The following is a 20,166-nucleotide window of genomic DNA, read 5'->3' as shown; positions in this document are numbered from 1 at the left end:
TGCTGTGAAAGCCACTGATGCCCTGATGGAAGTTCCTTCCTCTGTGGGGACAAATCTTCTCTCTGTGATTTCAAGATCCTCTCATTTTCTTTGAATCTTGACAGTGTGAATATAACATACCTTGGTGAAGCCTTTGGGATGTATTTGATTGGAGAGAATTTTGAGCCACATGTATCTGGCTGTTCATGTCTTGGGGAATTTTCAATAGCTTTCCCTTTACATAAGATTTTCTGTTTCTTTCCCCCTTAAAATACTCATAAAATCTATGCCTCTCTCTATTTCTTTTAATTCTTTTTCTTTTTTTTTCTGCTCTGATTGAGAATTATCCAGTACCTAATCTTGATATGATTTGGTTAACTTGGCGCTTTACTTAATATACACTTTTCCCCCTTAAAATTAACAAACATTAATTCTAGTACAATCATGTAGAAAACTTACTACAGAAACCTCTTGAGGAACACTCTATTAAATATGTTTTTAATACAACACTGTCCATGTCATAGAAGACAAGAAAACTCTGGAAAATGGCCAACTCAAGGACATGATAGTAAATGCAATTTTATATTGTATCATGGGAGAGAAAAAGACTATTAGATTAAAAAAAAAAAGCAAAAGTTGGGCTGGAGAGATGGCTTAGCAGTTAAGCGCTTGCCTGTGAAGCCTAAGGACCCCAGTTCGAGGCTCGGTTCCCCAGGTCCCACGTTAGCCAGATGCACGCGTCTGGAGTTCGTTTGCAGAGGCTGGAAGCCCTGGCGCACCCATTCTCTCTCTCTCCCTCTATCTGTCTTTCTCTCTGTGTCTGTCGCTCTCAAATAAATAAATAAATAAATTTTAAAAAAAAGGCAAAAGTATACTTATAAAGTGTGGCATTTAATTACTACTAATAAATTAATTGTGGTCATAAAGTGCAAGAGCTATACTGTAGCAATGTAAAACACTAGTAAGAGGGAAATGGGTACAGAGTCATATAGCCTTCTCCTTTCTCAGTGTTGGTATTTAATATGCCCCAAATATTCTAATGCTAAAGTTAATCTGGGAATGTAGAGATAGTGGGGACTAGAGGACTTAAATAACGAAGCAATGAGTTTTGGACTTACAGTATTCTGTTTTGAGATAATGGGATACTGATTTAAGGAGAGATAATATAGTTTAATAATTCCTAGTAAGGAATCCAGAAAACGTTTTCTCTTATATGATCAAGTTGTGGTCATAAAGGTGGCAATGACATTTGGTGGGAAAAGAGCATTGCTGGAATAAGGGTATACCTATTGGAAATAAGAATATCATGCCATACACAGAACTACTTTTTTTTTTTTTGTTTGTTTGTTTTTTTAGGCAAGGTCTCCCTCTAGTACAGGCCAACCTATGTAGTCTCAGGCTGGCCTTCAACTCACAGTGATCCTCTGGCCTCCTTCCTTCAAGTGCTAGGATTAAAGGCATGCACTACTGCGCCCATCCAAAACTACTTTTGATCACTGGACAGACACCACTAACATACTTAAACACAAGGGTGTAAAGTCCTCAGTGTGGTCTCTAGTAATCATGTAAATCCTGGCAGCCTGTTTATAATCCCAGTCTCTGAAGGCAAAGACAGAATCCCTGGGATAAGTGGGCTTGCTATCCGAGCAGACTCGGGAAATAAAGAGGACAGACATTAGGAAAGACAACAAATGTTAACCTCATGCACACACAACTGTCTCCACACACATATGCACATACATGCACCCCCCACACACATGCAGACATAGAAATTTAAAGACAGCCCATCTACTAAGAAAAATAGTAGGATATACGTGACAAAGACTTATTTCCATAATGGAACATAAGTATAAATATGCTTACATGTGCAACATGTAAAAACACACATCTTATTTTTTTATATTTATTTATTTATTTATTTGAGAGAGAAAGAGAGAGAGTCAAAGTGAGAGAGAGAGGGAGAGACAGAGAGAATGGGTGCACCAGGGTCTTCAGCCACTGTAAACGAACTTCAGATACATGTGCCTCCTTATGCATCTGGCTTACAAGGATCCTGGGGAATCAGACCTGGATTCTTTGGCTTTTCAGGCAAACGCTTTAACTGTTAAGCAATTCCCCAAGCCCACACATCTTAAAAGTAAGAAACACATCCCAAATTCTTAAATAAGGTAAAATATTTCAAAAAAGATGTCACAATTTGTGTTTAAAATATACATGCTGGTATGTTCACTGACACTACCATAAAAAATGCCAACTAATATGTCATGGAAAGCATTCTAGCACCACATAATGGCTAACATCACAGAAATCTCAGGTCGTTAAATACTAATCAGGATGTAGAGTAACTTAAATTCACGTACATTCTTAATCATGGTGTAAAATGATTATGTAACATTGCAAACAAGATGGTACCAACTTGACTGTATACACTGAGTACAAAACTAATAAAAAATTTAAAAAACGACGTACAGTTTCCTATGCATAAATGATACTGCACAAAGAATTATATTTTATTGAAAAAAGTATCATGAAAACTTATAATTATTCAAATACTAAACCCAAATTCAGGATTTTATCATGTACATAGGGTCATAGTTCTCTGCATGTTTTCTTCTTATGAAAAACTTTCTCAGTGCACTTCTCACAGCCATGCTGCAGGCTGTACAAAGGGAAGTAAGGAGAAGGGCTTATTTCTTATGACACCACATCTCATTCAGTACCCCGACTAATATGTGATTAAATAGCCAGAACTAGAAGAACCAATAGGGGAAATATAATGTTTTTTTCTGGAGGATTAAGTCTATTTTTATGAGAACTGGACCTTTACCACTAAAGTGAAGGCAATAATAGGGTGTGGATTGAGGTATCACATTTATATCTTTTATACTTTCATATACCAAATGACAATTTGCCAATGTATTTCAAAATGAAGGAAAAATTTATGTGTGCATTCTTCCTATTATGAGATTCTATATTTACTATAACTTAATTCTACATTACATTGTTATTAAGTTTCATGTTTGTCTTGACCGAGATCAGAATCTACTGTGATATGCCCTTAAATTAAATAATCTAAAAATGAAAAAAATTCTTTTCTTTTAATGTTCTTTCCACACTTAACATACAAGTAGAAATCCTGGTCCTAGTTATTTACATAAGATAAATGAAAGTAAAAAGTACAAAATCCTTACTCACAAATATTTATAATACCTTACTCTTAATCATCTCCTGTTGAAACACTCCATATGCACATCAAATGGTGAATGGATAAACAAATTCTACCTTATTCACACTATGAGATATTACTGAACAATAAAAATAAATACAAGGGCTGGGCGTGGTGGCATACACCTTAAATCCCAGCACTCTGGAGGCAGAGGTAGGAAGATCACCATGAGTTCAAGGCCACCCTGAGACTAGATAGTGAATTCCAGGTCAGCCTAAGCTAGAGTGAGACCCTACCTTAAAAATTCAAAAAAATCAAAATAAATAAATAAATAAATATAAAAATATCAATGTAGATTAATATTTGAAAAATGTTAACTATAAGAAGTCAACCTCTTATGATTCTGTACTTCATGATTCCATTCATATGAAATTGTAAGAAAAATAAAGCCACAGTAAACGATAGTAGTCAAAACCTGAGCTCTGGCTTTGGGTTCCACTGTTCAGAGTCACTAAGAACCATTTTAGGTTGATAAAACTGTTTCAGATCTTGATTGTGTTAGAGATTCATGGCTCTATTTATTTACCAAGATTTATTAAAATATGTTCTTATATAATGTACAAATTGTTTTGTGTACAAGTTAAACTTCAAAAATCTAAAATTCATAACATTGCTAGCATAATTACAAGTATTTTATAAAAGTTACAAAGCATAAAATATTTGGTTATTCATGTCACTATGTGAAACAGTAAGACATTTCAACAAAGTTCTTTTGTAATTTAAATTACAGTTATCTTAGATTTCTCATACTATGTATTTATAAAGAAATTCAAAATTAAAATGATAATTTAGACTACAGAAAGAAATGCTAACTAGTATTTATTTAAAACGTAAGTTTAAATTGACCTATGATTTTATGTTCTCAACAACTTAATATTTTAAGTTTAATTAAAGTAAAAAATTAATAGGAAAATTATATATCCATGTTTTAGCACAATTCCTAAACAGCCAAAATAAATTGTCATTGTACAGGAGCAAGGGAGATTGCTCATTGTTTCCTGGCACTTGCTTTCAAATCTAGTTGTGTGATTTATTTTCTTTGTGTCATCGCTCAGGAAGCTAAATGCAAGGAGGTAGTAGACAAACACAGTCAGTGTTACATACATACACATATTTTTAAAACATCATGTGACAGCAGACTATTGAAACCAAGATGAAATTATAGCATCTATAATATGTATAGTGAGTAAAGTAAGTGAAAAATATACACAACTGTAGGTTTGAGTGTGTTTCAATTCACACATAGAGCTATTATTGTTTATATACAGGGTGGAGAGAGACGGACCCTTCTGTATGTTGTCTTCAAGAAACCCACCTCACCACGAAAGACAGGCACCTCCTCAGGGTGAAAGGATGTAAAAAACAATATTCTAAACAAATGGAAATAAAAAACAAATGTGTGGTGCTCTATTATTTGTTGTTAGAATTAGCATCATAAAGAAGGAAAGTACAGTGGCTGGAGAGATGGCTCAGTGGTTAGTAGTTCTTTTTGTAAAGCCTGAAGTCTTGAGCTCAGTTTTCCAGCACCTATATAAAGGCACATGTATATGAAGTTCTCTTTGCCGTGGCAGTGGCCACGGTGTGCACGTTCCTTCTCTTTCTCATTCTCATTCTCTTTCTCTAATTGGAAATAAATAAATAGCAATATTGCTTAGAAGGACAATGTCATCATAGCTACAGTTTTCAATATTGGAGCCAGTGCTGAAAAAATGATTATGACTAGATCAAGATGATGTGGTTCTCTAATCCTGCACTTGGGAGACTGAGGCAGGGGGATTGTAATTTCAGTGCTAGCTGAGGCACATAGTGAGTGTTTAGTTCGAACTATCAAATCATGACTTTGCATTGCCCAAAATGAGTCAGAAACAACAAAAAATATATTGATCTAAAGGTACTTGGCCAATGTGAAGGCACTAACAGTATAATTAAAAGAGCTTCAGGAACATGCAGTTATTTATGTGGAAATGAAGCTCTTCAGGAAGGATTTCTTCAGAGAGCAAAGTAGTTTACAGTTATATTATTCAATTGATAACAAGTCTAGGTTTTATCAATATTAGGTGCTACCTTTATTTCACACACTGGATTCTACTCAATACTGTAGCTAGGCATTAGGAAAATATGTTATATATTGTATAGTGTTATATTATGTACCTGATGTTATTGATTTATTTTGTTTTTTATCACTTTTGCATGCTCATTTTTCCTGCCAAGTTATTTTAGTAATAACGACTCACTAGATACAACAGGATGAATAAATTTTCAAAACAAAGAAAATTTTTTATGAACTACATATGGCAAAACATAATTTTTAACAACATCAAATAACTATATGGTTTCTTGAGGTTTATATTGAAAAACTATGATTTCTGAACCAGGCTTTTAAAGTTCATCACCTTAATTCATAAAGAAAGCTAAAGTTTATTACGGTACTGTTTTTATGTAATTTTATGTAATTTATGTAATTTTATGTAATTTAAAATTTTATGTAATTTAAAAAAGGATGGTGTTGGAGGGATGTCTTAGCAGTTAAAGGCATTTGCTTGAAAAACTTGGTGACCTGGTGTTGCAGTCAGGTTCACATTGCTGGTAGAAATCACCCAACCAAGAGCAGATTCTGGGAAAAAGAGATTTATTTTGGCTTACAGGCTTGAGGGGAAGCTCCTCGATGGCAAGGGAAAACAATGGCATGATCAGAGGATGGACATCACTCCCTGGCCAACATAAGGTGGACAACAGGAACAGGAGAGTGTACCAAACACTGGCATGGGGAAACTGGCTATAACACCCATAAGTCCGCCCCCCAACAATACACTCCCTCCAGGAGGCATTAATTCCCAAATATCCATCAGCTGGGAACCTAGCGTTCAGAACACCTAAGTTTATGGGGGACACCTGAATCAAACCACCACACCTGGGTTTGATTCCACATACCTACATGAAGCCAGATGTGCTAAGTGTCACATGCATCTGGAGTTTGTTTGCAGTGGCAAAAGGCCCTGGCATGCATATTCACTCATTCACTCTCTCATTCTCTCTCTCTCTCTCTCTCTCTCTCTCTCTCTCTCTGTGGGCCAATAAATAGTAAAAATAAAAGTATTTTAAAAAGAAAGATCTGTGGCCAGGGAGATGCCTCAGCAGGCAACAGTGTTTGCCAGCAAGCAGGAGGGCTGCTTGATTCTCTAGCACCATGTAAAACATCTCTGAGTGGCTATGAAGGCATGTCACCCCAGTCATGTAGGGATCTCTTGGCTTGGAATAACAGCTACTACAGATCCAGAGGACTTCCTTTGGCCTCCTCATCCTCTCACACTGGGCCTACACATCTGTATGCACATATATTCAGTCAACAGACACACCACAACACACCACACCTGCTACACATACACATCCAAAGAAAGAAAAGGAAATAGAAAGTAAAAGCAAAGAAAAGAAAATCTCCCCTTTCCCCCAAATAGAAAAAGCAACAGTTGTGTGGCATCTACTCATATAAACTGCGTTTTTCAAAGCACCTCCCTCACTGGTTGCTTTCTCTTTCTTTTTGCTTAACAAGTTATGAGAGTAGTAAATCAATTTTAAAAGTTAAAATACTTTATAGAGGCTTGTATTTTATATACCTAAATATATAGTAGTGTTATACATATGCAAATGCCATTTTTTAAAAAAATATATAATGCATATGACATGTCATATAAAATTTTAGACACTTTAAATCTATAAAGTATTCTTTGTTAAGTTTAAAATTTTATTCATTTTAGTTCTTAATAATCATTAATGAATTTTCTCATATACATGGCTTTGATACTCCTTTAATAAGAATATATGTATAAAAACATCTGCTGTTTTGATAATGAAACTTGTCACCCTATGAATGTTCACTGAGGCTTTATTTTAAGGATTTAGATATAAGCCTGTTTTGACATTTTCTAGCTAAGCCAGAATGATGTTGATGTAAGTGTATCCCACTACATAGAAGGAAGTTTATTTTTGGCTGTATCACAAATTATAAACTGGAAAAGCCAGGTTATGAGAAACCTACAGTTTGTGTGAAATGGTATCAGAAACATAAATTGGATATAGACTTCTAGAGTAACCATTATGTTTGCTATAACAAGTCTTTGATGTGTGAATTCAGTCCTGAACCCCTTTAAGTTATGTCATTAGAATGCACATACTATATACAACTAAGAACAGGTATGTGAATCATTACAAACACACATGTAAGAGTTCTGTTTCATGTTTAATTACATGTTCTATTTCATGATTAATATAATACTGTTTTGAAAATACCCTTTAACTTCAGTAAATTAACAAAATTGATCATGAGTTTGATAATCTTGATTTAAGAGCAAGTCTTGTTTCTTATTGTTACTGTTCAGCTTGTCCTTTAGCTGAATGACACTGTTCTAGACTTTAGGTTTAAAATGCAAAAACATGTTTCTAATTATTACTAATTAACTTGCTTTTTACATATAAGTAAATATGCTAGATTACTTGCTAATTTCTAGTAATATAATGAAATCTTGTAGTGCCTAACTTGAATGTTTGAAGTCAAATGGACAAACAGACAGGTGAAGCAATAATCTCAGCATATTGTGATTAGCTGATGAGACCAGAATCTACTGCTTATGGCCTGGGAAAGTGTGGAAGTCTATTTTCTCATCTATCAGGTGGAGGTGATGTTATCTACTTCTTGGGGTTATTTGAGAATTAGCGATCGGAAAACACTTAGTCTTCTGTCTGGGCAAAAGAGAGCACTTTTATGGGTTAGCTCCCTTAGGAACTGTGGCACAAGCATATGGTGAGGAAAACAGAAGTAAGATGAAGGCTGACGAAGAGAAGATCCAGAACAGGCCTGGGATGAGTGTCAAGCAGTAGCTACTTTTGGTCAAAAGGCTTAAAGGCAAGAGGAGACTGTGTGAAATGGTGTATAAGAAATTTTAGCAACTATCAGGCTTTTACCTGATGTGCTACAATGTTAATGCTATTAGTAGAGAAAGAGTGTGAGAACAATTCTAGAAGATAGTTATATGCTGCATTAAAAAGTTTGGGCTGGTCAACAGATGAGTGGATAATGAAGATGTGGTACATTTATACAATGGAGTTCTACTCAGCGGTAAAGAAAAATGAAGTTATGAAATTTGCAGAAAAATGGATGGACCTGGAAAGTATTATACTAAGTCAGGTAACCCAGGCCCAGAAAGCCAAGCGCCACATGTTCTCCCTCATATGGGGATCCTAGCTACAAATGACTGGGCTTCTGTATGAGAATGAAAATACTTAGTAGCAGAGGCCAGTAAGTTGAAAAGGAGACATAAAGGGTGGAGAAAGGAAGGGAGGAGGATACTTAATAGGTTGATATTGTATATATGTAATTACAATGATTGTAATGGGGAGGTAATATGATTGAGAATGGAATTTCAAACGGGAAAGTGTGGGGGTGGGGAGGGTGGGAATTACCATGGGATATATTTTATAATCATGGAAAATGTTAATAAAAATTTAAAAAAAAAAAAAAAAGTTTGGGCTGGAGAGATGGCTTTGTGGTTAAGGTGCTTGCCTGTGAAGCCTAAGGACTCATGTTCGACTCTCCGGATCTCACATAAGCCATGTGCACAGTGACAAAAGTTGCACATGTGCACAAGGGGACACATGCATCTGGAGTTCGATTACAGTAGATGAGATCCTGTCACATTCATTCTCTATCACTCTCTTTCTCACGTTTTCTCTCTCATTAAAAAAAAAAGATGCCAGACTGTTGGACTTGCCTCAACAACAATGACAACAAAGTTGGACTGTAAAGTTAAAGTGTTGGAGAAGCACTGAAGACTGTAATTAAGGATATGAAAGAGGAAAGAGAGAATTATGGAAGCCTCTTTCCTTCAGTGCAAAACAGAGCATTTTTGTCAGCTGAGTGAAAAATGACCAGTGTTAGAAGCTTCAAGCTGAGGAAACCAGTCTATCTTGGGTCTTAAATGAGATAGAATTTCTGATTGCCTTCATTAAGGCATCTCTTTGCTCTAAATACTATTTACAAAATCAAAATTTTAAATTATTTTATTTATTTATGTGAGAGAGAGAGGGGCAGATAATGGGCATGCCAGAGACTCTAGCCACTGCCTACAAACTCTAGAAACATGTGCCACCTTGTACATCTGGCTTATGTGGGTACTGGGGAATTGAACCTGTGTCATTAGGCTTTTCAGGCAAGTGCCTTAATCACTAAGTCATTTCTCCAGCCCTACATGACCAAATTTCATAAATAATACTCAAACATTAAGTATTTTGTATATGTATACAGAATTGGCTGTGATGTTTATTTGTTATATTCAGAAACATTGTATTTTATCTTATAAATTGTCTATTTATGTTTGACCACATACTTTATCATTAGCTCTATATTTCATTATGTCAGTAAGATATATGGTTATTATCTTTGAGAACTTTATTTTTGTAAGTGATTTTAGTTAGTATTAGCTAACTATAAGTTCCAATTTGCTCATACTTTTTTAAAAAAAGAGTTAAAAATGAATATACCCTAATGAGCTCAAATTGCTTGCTGAAGATGTACCTGATTCTTTTAAAGATACACCTAATTTTCTTCCTTCCACTATGAAATGCTGTTTTTTTTTCCTTTGTCCTCATTTTAAGTGATTTAATCCAAAAGTGGTTTGGGAGAGCCTCTCTTTTACCTTCAGTTTGTTAGATGAACTTGATAATTTAAGCACATCCCTTTATGTTATATTTTCATTTTTGTTTATCTCAGGTATTATATCAGAGTTTTTTATGTATTGCAAGTTGACATTTTATATAAACACATCCATTTGTCCTTCAGAAAATAAGAGCATTTTTCTCTCACAAATTCTGACATTTTGTGGTATTACTCTACTTCTTGATCCAAGTATACTTCATACAACTTTTCATTAAATCGTAAAATAAAAAAATATTAATGAAGACAGTTCGTGAAAAATCTAGCATATGTTAAATTGAGTTTTTTATTTTGAAGATATTTTCAATATGAACTTGCATTTAGGTATGAAAGAGCAGAATTAATTATTATGGTTTCTGCAAATGGTGCATTGTTGTGTAATATTTGGTGGCTTTTAAACATTTGAACAAAATTAGGAGATTGTGCAAATGTTCCTTTCTGCTTTTTATGAGAGAGAGAAAGAATTGGTGTGCCAGGGCTTCCAACCTCGGCAATCAAACTCCAGATGCATGTCCCTGTGTTGCAGTCAGGTTCGCATTGCTGGTAGAAATCACCCAACCAAGAGCAGCTTGTGGGAAAAAGAGGTTTATTTTGGCTCACAGGCTCGAGGGGAATCTCCACAATGGCAAGGGAAAGTGATGGTTTGAGCAGAGGGTGGACATCACCCCCTGGCCAACATCAGGTGGACAATAGCAACAGGAGAGTGTGCCAAACACTGGCAAGGGGAAACTGGCTGTAACACCCATAAGCCCGCCCCCAACAATACATTGCCTCCAGGAGGCATTAGTTCCCGAATCTCCATCAGCTGGGAACCTGGCATTCAGAACACCTGAGTTTATGGGGACGCCCAAGTCACACCACCGCAGCCTCCAGGTGCATATGAATGGCCTTGCACACATGTGTCACCTTGTGCGTACATGGCAACTGGGAGTCCAACATGGGTCCTTAGGCCTTGCAGCAAACACCGTAACCACTAAGCCATCTTTGTGGCCTTCTGTGTGCTCTTGAATTAGTTATTTCTTTAACTAATCACTGGGTAATTGTGATAAAATCATTTCAGTGTTAGGAATTTCAAAGGTGCAGTTATACTGGCTAAAGTTTTGAAATTCACCTTAAAAGTAACTTATATAAGCATGTAATACTGTTCCTGGGAATGACCACCAAATCTAAATGAAAAATATTGATTATTTGTAAAGGGCCATGTTCTAGCTATGGTTTCAGCCAATGAAAATCTTAGTAATTAGATACTTATAGATTTTAGGGTCAGAAATATTCGGTGTCCTCAGGAAATGCCCTCAGGGAAGCTACAGATTTAGTATATTGTTGTATTGATTTCTCTCACTGTTTGTTAAATGCAGGTAGTGGGAAAAAATCATTCTTTTTAAGCAATCTCATTTGTTTTTCATAGTTGAAGAAATGATGTTTCAAAACTGGCCATAGTGGTGCATTCCTCTAATTCCAGCACTTAGGAGAGAAAGGCAGGAGGTTTAGGAGTTCAAGGTCAACCTCATCTCCTCAGATATATAGCACATAGCAAATCCATGGTCAGCCGTAGTTACAGGATATCCTGTCTCAAAAGAGCAGAAGAATAAAAACAAACAGTGTTTTATAGTAATTGTCACTTAGGATTTACAATATGATCTATTTTACTTCTTAAAAAAAAAGCTTAGAAATAGACATGTTAAAAAAATCACTGTTGGCCTGGAGACTTGGCTTAGTAGTTAAGGTTTTGCCTGCAAAGCCAAAGGACCCAGGTTTGATTCCCCAGTAACCATATAAAGCCAGATGCACAAGGTGGTACATGCATCTGGAGTTCGTTAGCAGTGGCTAGAGGGCCTGGCACATCCATTCTCTCTATTTACCTCTTTCTCTCTCTCTCTCATAAATAAATAACTAAATAGCATTCTTAAAATATCATTCATTGGTAAAATTGGGCTGGAGTGATGTCTCAGTGGTTAAGGCATTTGCCTGCAAAGCCAAAGGACCCAGGTTTGATTCCCCAGGACCCATGTAAGCCAGATACACAAAGTGGCACATGCATTTGGAGTTTGTTTGCAGAAACTAGAGGCCCTGGCACACCCATTCCATCTCTCTCAAATAAATAAATAAAAATAAAATTTAAAAAATGGGCTGGAGAGATGGCTTAGTGGCTAAGGCGTTTGCCTGTGAAGCCAAAGGACCCAGGTTCGACTCCCCAGGACCCATGTAAACCAGATGCACAAGGGACACATGCAAGCCAAACGTGGTGGCACATGTCTTTAATCCTAGCACTTAGGAGGTAGAGGTAGGAAGATCGCCCTGAGACATACATAGGTCAGCCTGAGCTAGAGTGAGACCCTACCTCGAAAAGCAAAACAAACAAACAAAAAAGGGGGGGCACATGCGTCTGGAGTTCATTTGCAGTGGTTGGAGGCCATTCTGTCTCTGTGTCTGTCTCTCTCAAATAAATAAATACAAATAAATTAAAAAAAATCATTCATTGGTAAAATTAAGAAACTTCCTGATATCTTGTTTTTGCCATTTTAATTTTAATTATAATTTATCTTACAAAATAAAAACATATTCTATGAACATAATCATATTTTACATAACTTCACATCTATAATAGTTATAAAAATTATAATGAAGAACAATCAATACTTCTTATTTGAAGTTGGAATGTATGTATAATCTGTATGAATTATTTTGTTAGATAATCCAGAAGCATGTAAGTAATTCTCAATAAATAATGAGAAATGATAACGTTTCATTGTAACATCTGTACCTATGCCTTTCATGGATAGTAAAAAAAATATGAAGCTTTAATAATACTCTTGTACTAAATTTGCTGTGATATTTATACATATATTCAGCAAAGTTTAATTACTTTCCAGTACTCTATACCAAGTAGAGTTCCCGAAGTTGGATCAGTAGTATGAACAATATTAACAGTCACTATTCTCAAGGAGCCTATATTTCAGTAAGTTAAGACAGTTCAAGAATCAACCAATCAAATATGTTCAGAGTAAGAAGAGAGGCAGCTACTTTAGATGAGGGTGGTTCCAAGTGACTGAGGAGATACTTGAGGAGCCCGTCAGTCATGTGAAATTGCCCAGCATCACTCAGAACGGTCCTCCCTTTGTGTGTATTTCTTCCTCTCCAGGCCTTCCGCTGGAAAGGGCCTGACGGTGCTGTGTATGTTGATCTAGCTGGAAAACACTGAGAACCACTCGCTGCACTTGAGCTCACTATAACATTTCATGTCTGCTACTAGATCTTTCTATGCTGTCTAATCTCAGCATGTCTGCATATGTTTAGGCACCTTTCTAAAAGGGTGATTTCTTGTCTTACCCATGTAGCTAATAGAAAATAGTGATTTCCTGGTCTTTATTCCATTAGTAATAAGTTCCAATACACTGTATAACTATTATTACTATATATTTTAAGAACAATAAGTACTTTTATTGTGTTTTTCCATTGGTAAAAACAAAGCCCAAAGTGCAGTACATTTTTAGAGAAGTATATGAGGAAGCACACACAAGGAAATCTTGTAAATATTTTTTGCATGTGTGTGTGTAGTGTGATTTACACATATAATGTGCGTGCGCACGCGCGCGCGCGCGTGTGTGTGTGTGTGTGTGTGTGTGTGTGTGTGTGTTTGTGCCCATGCAACACCCCATGTACTTGCCTTCAGGGGGTTTACTAGCCGGAAGTAGCCATTGCTGATTGGTGGGTTTCTTGCTCCATCACTCTTGTGTCCGTTGCTCTGGTTTCTATGCCCCTGTGGGACTGTGGTTATAGTTGTGCACACTGGCCACACCCAGATATTTGTGTGGGAACTGAAGATCAAACTTGGCTGGGCTTTCTGGGCTTCTTAGGCCTCTGAGCTTGCATAGGAAGTGCTATGGTCCCGCTGATTCATCTCCAGCCTAAAGCTAGTTTTCATCTCTTTTCTGCTGGTATGACAGAATATCACAAGCTGGGTAATTGGTAAAGAAAAATATCTTTTACACTTGAGAAGACTGTAAATCCAATATAAAAGTGTTGTCATCTGTTAAGGATCGTGATGTGTTACGTTATGGCAGTAGTCATGAGATCACCAGAGGCAGGAGTCAGATGCTGAGGACTCAGTCTCCCTTCTTACAAAGCCAAAATACCACCTTGCGGACTTACCTACCTTATAACCATAGTTGCCTTTCAAATATCGCTAAGTGCTGTTACCATGTAAGTTTGAGGTTTTCATTTCCAATACATGAAACTTGAGGGGCACATTCAAATCATAACCAGAGGAATTCTGATGGAGTTTAGGATCTGCATGGCCTCACTTGCTAATTCTTCAAATCATCCCTTATTTTGCATTTCATTTCCCAAAGCATTCCAATAGTATTTGTTAAAGCCCTTTTCTGGCAAATGGCTGTCTGGGACATCTCCTATGAGTTTCCCTACAGAAAGACTCAAGTGAGGAAACATTTGCATATCACATTGCACGTCCTCCTGTTGAGCAGCATTTTAGATCCCATCGCACCCTAGTGGTATGCTTTGTCTCCATTCACTATGAAGAAGTATCATGTGGACAGAAGTGTAACTTTGGTAATATCCTGAGTCAGTGTCTAAAGTAGTTTAGATTTCAAATGCCTCTTTTTCATACTATGATACCTCTAATTATGAGAGGCATGACATGTGTAACAAAAACATGATTGAGGTCTTCAATCAGAAGTAAAGTATCCAAGCATTGCATTGAATTTAATTTTTGAGAAAGTCTAGCTATTATTTTCAATAATTTAAAAAACCGGGCTCATTTTGGGCATGCTAGTTTTGTTACTTTCTATTATTGATATCTTAGTTTGTTCAACTAAAAGCTTGAATCAAAATTACATTCCCATTACTTTTGAAAGCTTTAAAATTTATTATTAGCCTGGCATTATGGTGCATGCCTTTAATCCCAGCACTTTGGAGGGAGAGGAAAGGGGATTGCTGAGAGTACAAGGCTAGCCTGGGAATACAGAGAGTTCCAGGTCCTCCTGCAATAGAATGAGATTCTACCTCAAAAACAAATTATTCAGGCTGGAGAGATGGCTTAGCGGTTAAGCGCTTGCCTGTGAAGCCTAAGGACCCCGGTTCAAGGCTCGGTTCCCCAGGTCCCACGTTAGCCAGATGCACAAGGGGGCGCACGTGTCTGGAGTTCGTTTGCAGAGGCTGGAAGCCCTGGCACGCCCATTCTCTCTCTCTCCCTCTATCTGTCTTTCTCTCTGTGTCTGTATCTCTCAAATAAATAAATAAAGAATTAAAAAAAAATATTCTTAGTCTGTTTCTACCAGATACAGACAGAGAATATGATTATTTCAGGTTTTAGTGGCTTACATTGTGATTATAACTTCCCAATATTCATTCAAATATTCTTAGGCAAGTATATAAATGCATAGATATCTTTACATGCATCTTTGTTTTGCTTTCTTATATCAAAACTAGATTAATCTTATCAAATTTTGATATATGTGGCCCCATGGAGGACAGGTATATGATTATAAAACTCCACATCACCAGCTTGAATCATGTGTTTTTGCCATCTGAATTTTATTGTATAGCATCATTGACTATGCCCATTATTTATGCATCCATGTAGATAATGAAATGTCAGATAATTTATGTCTTAAATTGTGAAAGAAGAAAGTCGTTCATTTTGTTGGTTAAGATGACGTGGGAACAGGGCTCTCAGATGTGGCAACATGCATTTTACTAGCCACTTACTTACCTTCAGTGTAGTGGCGATTTCAAGTTCGGGTATGAGCTGAAGGGCACTGCGCACTGGGAGGAAGCAGTGGGTAGTGGGGTACTCTCCAGAAGGCCTGAAGCTCTGTTATAAGACCAAGCAGAAGACCCAGGAAGTTAGAGCACTTTCAGAATGCTTCCTTTAATCAGGAGAACACTGAAAACTAGACAATATAAGTTGTGCAAAGAAGCTATATTTTCCCAGATTCTTACCTGGGGAGGCAAATCCTGTGTGCCTTTTCTACTTTTTGATTAATTTTTAAAATGGTTTCTATCATTAGCCATTTGTACTAATTTATTTTTTTTTAGTCTCTGTATAAGTGCTTTGTAATTCTTCATTGTGCAGAGCTTTGCTGGCAACAAATATTATATTGAAGCTTATATGTATATGACACAAACTTCATTACATTCGCAATTGACTTTAATTCTTTCACATGTCAAATAAGGGTCAGGCTTGCAGCCATAACCAGTAGGAATACACTTACCCAGACTGCTCAGGGTGCTGGATTTAACCCCAGATCTACAAAACCAAACAACTGTCCATGCCACCCACCAGCCAACCAACCATCCAGCCAGCCAACCCTGTTATCTCTTATCCTGGAATGCCACTGAAATTTCACAGTGCTAGTTCTTCACCCTGAACGCTAGTGCCGTTTGGGGCCTTATCTGGGTATTTCTGAGACCCACATTCTTCACGGTCACTTGCCCAATGTCGAAATTGGTTGTTAAGTATATTTTCTCCAGCTTACTTGTTTAAATCCACAGAGAAAACTTTGCCCTCTTAGTCCATTTTAATTAGAAAGGGAAATTCTATTAATATTTTCAAAGATTTTCATAAAGGATTATTAAAAGAACAAAGGGCATAGTAATACCCTAGTGGTTTAGCTACAGCTATCTGTTAAAACATTAAGTTGACTATCTCATTTATTCACGGTATGGAAAGTTTAATCATATTCATTACATTATGCCTACTATGTGTCATGTATTATTATGACATAATGCCTAATGTTGAGGTAAGTGATTTTTATCATTATAATTTATGTATGGGAAAGTGAAGTATGAACAGGTGACATAATTTACTATCACATGTTTGACTAGTAAGGGAGCTGTGACTCCTAATCACTGACTTTCCCATGAGGTCCTCCATCCTGGCCTCTCTAGCAGGCATTAAAGCATGTGTAATGCTAAATGGAATGGAGAGCAACTATCCATTTGCTAATTTACTTTTCACTATTCATTTTTTTATTGATGTGAAATTTCAAAACAAAGAGGCATATACCGTTCTTGGATGCTATATAACAAAATGTTTGTATGTATGTGTTCCACCGCTGTGGATAAGCAGCTATAGAGAAAAACAAATTTCAGTTTCTTTTAATAGAGTTCAGTTTCAGCAGTTGTGTGGGCCTTTTAAACAAGGAATTATCAATTCTGTGAATTGGAAGCATGGTCATTACTAGATGAAGATGTTTTGGGAATCATGTTTAATGTGCCTTAGCATTTCACCTGGAACTCATCGCTCACCTTTCTGAAATAATTTTATAATAGTTCTTCATTTCTTAATGTACTGTCCATGCCAGGACCATCATGAGTAGTTTAATATATTTGGTACTTAAGGTAAAGTTTTCACATTTAAATCTGTTTGACTGATAGTAATTCTGAATGTTTTGTTGTTTAGAAATACTGTATGCCATTTGACTTCACCATAGGCTGTGAAGAACAGAGGTTCAGTAAGTTTCAAATGTTCTTTTATTTTGATTTTTCAGATTGCATTTTCACAACACAATACAATCATGGATCTTGTGCAGTTTTTTGTCACCTTCTTCAGGTAACTTGCTTTTACTGAAGTCAGCTGTCAAAGCCTGTGTTCCAGTTATATCCTATCATTCTGTTAGACCATTTATCATTACTTAACCGTAAATCAACTGCATTTCCTAAAAACCTAAATGATTAAATATGTACCATGGAGCAGAGGCTACATATTTGGAATGCACTTGTGCAAGATTCTTCCAGTGTTATGCTACTTAATGGCTAATGGTTCCAGTAGAAAGGCAATAACTTTACTTTTACCTACCACATAATCAAAGACTGTTTTATTTAATGAGATTAACAGTACATGTGCCACATGGATTAGTTACATCTAGAATTAAATCAATTTCATTCCTTATTGAGTGATTATCATGGGCTTAGCAATGTGCTAAAGTGTGTCATGAATAAGAAAATGCATGCAGTTCCTTCCCTTAAGGAGTTCCTAATCTAGAAGTACTACAAATGACTTTAAATAGGACATCATTCTCCAGATCAGTAGTTCTGAGTTATTAATGGTAGGTTAATAATAAAAAGGTTTCCATAATTAAACAACTTTGGGAAATGCTGTGTATACTAAAGTTAAAGGGCGCTCGTGGGGGTCAGTTTACCACTCATACTGCTTCTCAGAGTTTACAATATGCTAACTCACAATATGGTTCTAAATGAGAGGGCAGTATTTGTAGAAATTTCTGGTAATTTGAAAACTCAGGAAACCAGGAAACATTTTAATGACTGTTAAATAAAGAAACACTGAGTTTGGAGAAGTTGAGTTTCAGGGATACTCATACAACTTGTGTGAGTTGAGAATGTTAGATAATTTATGTTTGTAAACATTGTTTTAGATGAGTGCAGCTTACGCTGGTACTTTTGATACCTCTCAGCAGTGAATTCGTTCTGGCAGGGATGACCCGACATTAGGCACATTAATTTGAAACAAAGCATTTGACTTCCTCTCACCAACTTGTCTGGGCTGATGTACACTGTGTTGTAGCGAACCTTTAACCCTCAAGTCTTGGAACATGATACCTTGGGCATTTTTCTGAATGCCAAGTGGTCATTCTCTTGTTGGTTGCCTTGTCCTAGTTCCTGTCCAATACCTGAGTTCCTGTTTCCTTCACAAGAATCTGCAAATATTTCCCATTAGGTACCAGGTAGTAAGTTGTGGACTTTGCAGTCTCTGCATCTATGCACCATTGTTGCTACGATGCTAAAGCAGCCGAGGGCCAATATGGGAGTGAATGGAAGCGGGCAGTGAGCCAACTCAACTTTATTATAAAACATCTGGTGAGCTGAATTTGGCCTGGAGACATAATTTGCCCAACCCTTGATCTAGCCTATGCCTGAGTGCATTTAATGACCCAACCTTACCATCTCTGGAGATAGTGTTTTCTACCATCCAGTAACTAATTGTTCTTTGTAATTGAGCTGAAATCTGTCTCCCTATAATATCTATTTTAATTCATCCACTGGGGCACAGGTGTAACATGTCTAATCTCTCATCTCCATTTATAGCCTTTCAGAATTTCAAATTCTTTTCTTCAGTTTTTCACAATCTTTGTTCATTCACCCAATTCTTTTGTCAAATATTTTCCATAAGAGTCACATTGCTCTGCAAATAAGCGTGTTCATAGGTGTAGTAAAATCATACATTAAATAGGTCCCTTAAAATGAAATTTGAGAAAGCATCTTAAATATATTTATGTTTTATGGTTTTATACATCAGGATAAAGTAGGTTTTCGGGATATGAACCAAAATACAATGTATTTTTAGAAGGCACTAGGAGTTATGACTGAGTGAACATTATTTAATGCATTAAAAGTTCTTTTTGATGCAAAATAGCATGCATGGCAATACACTAAAAAGTTCAGTTATGTGTGAAATTTAATAAGTTTGAATATATATGTAAATTATTTGAATGTTTAGGATTTTGAGCTCTTGCATTTGTGCACATTTATGTTCAAGAACTCTTTTGTAAGCAATAGCAAGCTAATATTAATGTGTACCTAGTGTTAGAGATGGTTTTATTGATTGGGTTGTCATACTGGATGAAGGGAAACCAACTATTCTAATCATTGTGTGAGATCAAATATATTTGATGGACTCTTTGTCATTTAAATTTCTTCTTGCAGTGAAATGTAAATTAGAAAATTTAAAAATCATTGTATAATTAAGAAAAAAATCATAGTTAGATTATTTGGAAGTATATTAATTATTTTTATAATGCCACTGCTAAATAGTAAAAGGGTTTCAGATAAGTTAACATTTAGGGCCACCCTTCAACCAGGCCATCATGTTGCTGTTGCCATTTCTTATCTAATCCAGCATGGGCAGGAATGTTCCAGCTCTCACCTTAGTCCTAGCATCATGGAGGACAATTCTCTTGCTATGGTTGCTTCGTACTGTGGAGACTTCCTTTGGTAAAGACAATTAGTCTAGTGCTGGGGAGATCTTTTATAGACTCTGCCTGACATGGACCTTAGCTTTTGTTGTCATTTAATTAGATCACCTAGCTCTCCCAAATCTCACTTCTTTCATATTTATTATTAAAGTATTTTTCTTACTGTTGTTATGGTATGACATTTTTCTACATTTATCATTTGATATGTATTTAAGTTGTTACCCCTTTTAGCTACTGTGAATAGTGTTCCTATGAACATTTATGTGTAAGATCTTTTCCTTTTTTTTTTCCTCCTGAAGTAA

General features: G+C 36.2%; 1 protein-coding gene across 2 annotated transcripts in view; it reads left to right on the top strand.

Annotated features, from left to right (window-relative positions):
• Atrnl1 (attractin like 1) overlaps positions 1–20,166 on the top strand; it is a 752,002-nt gene that overhangs the window by 325,638 nt on the left and 406,198 nt on the right. For both annotated transcript variants that reach the window (XM_004659313.2, XM_045148305.1), the window contains exon 25: positions 17,423–17,484. In XM_004659313.2, the coding sequence (XP_004659370.2) occupies positions 17,423–17,484 (62 nt within the window). The remainder of the gene's footprint in view (positions 1–17,422; positions 17,485–20,166) is intronic.

Source organism: Jaculus jaculus, chromosome 1, assembly GCF_020740685.1.
Source record: "Jaculus jaculus isolate mJacJac1 chromosome 1, mJacJac1.mat.Y.cur, whole genome shotgun sequence".
In the NCBI taxonomy this organism is placed as follows: Eukaryota; Metazoa; Chordata; class Mammalia; order Rodentia; family Dipodidae; genus Jaculus; species Jaculus jaculus.
The sequence above is the reverse complement of the archived record's forward strand: the minus strand, read 5'-3'. Positions and strand labels throughout refer to the sequence as shown.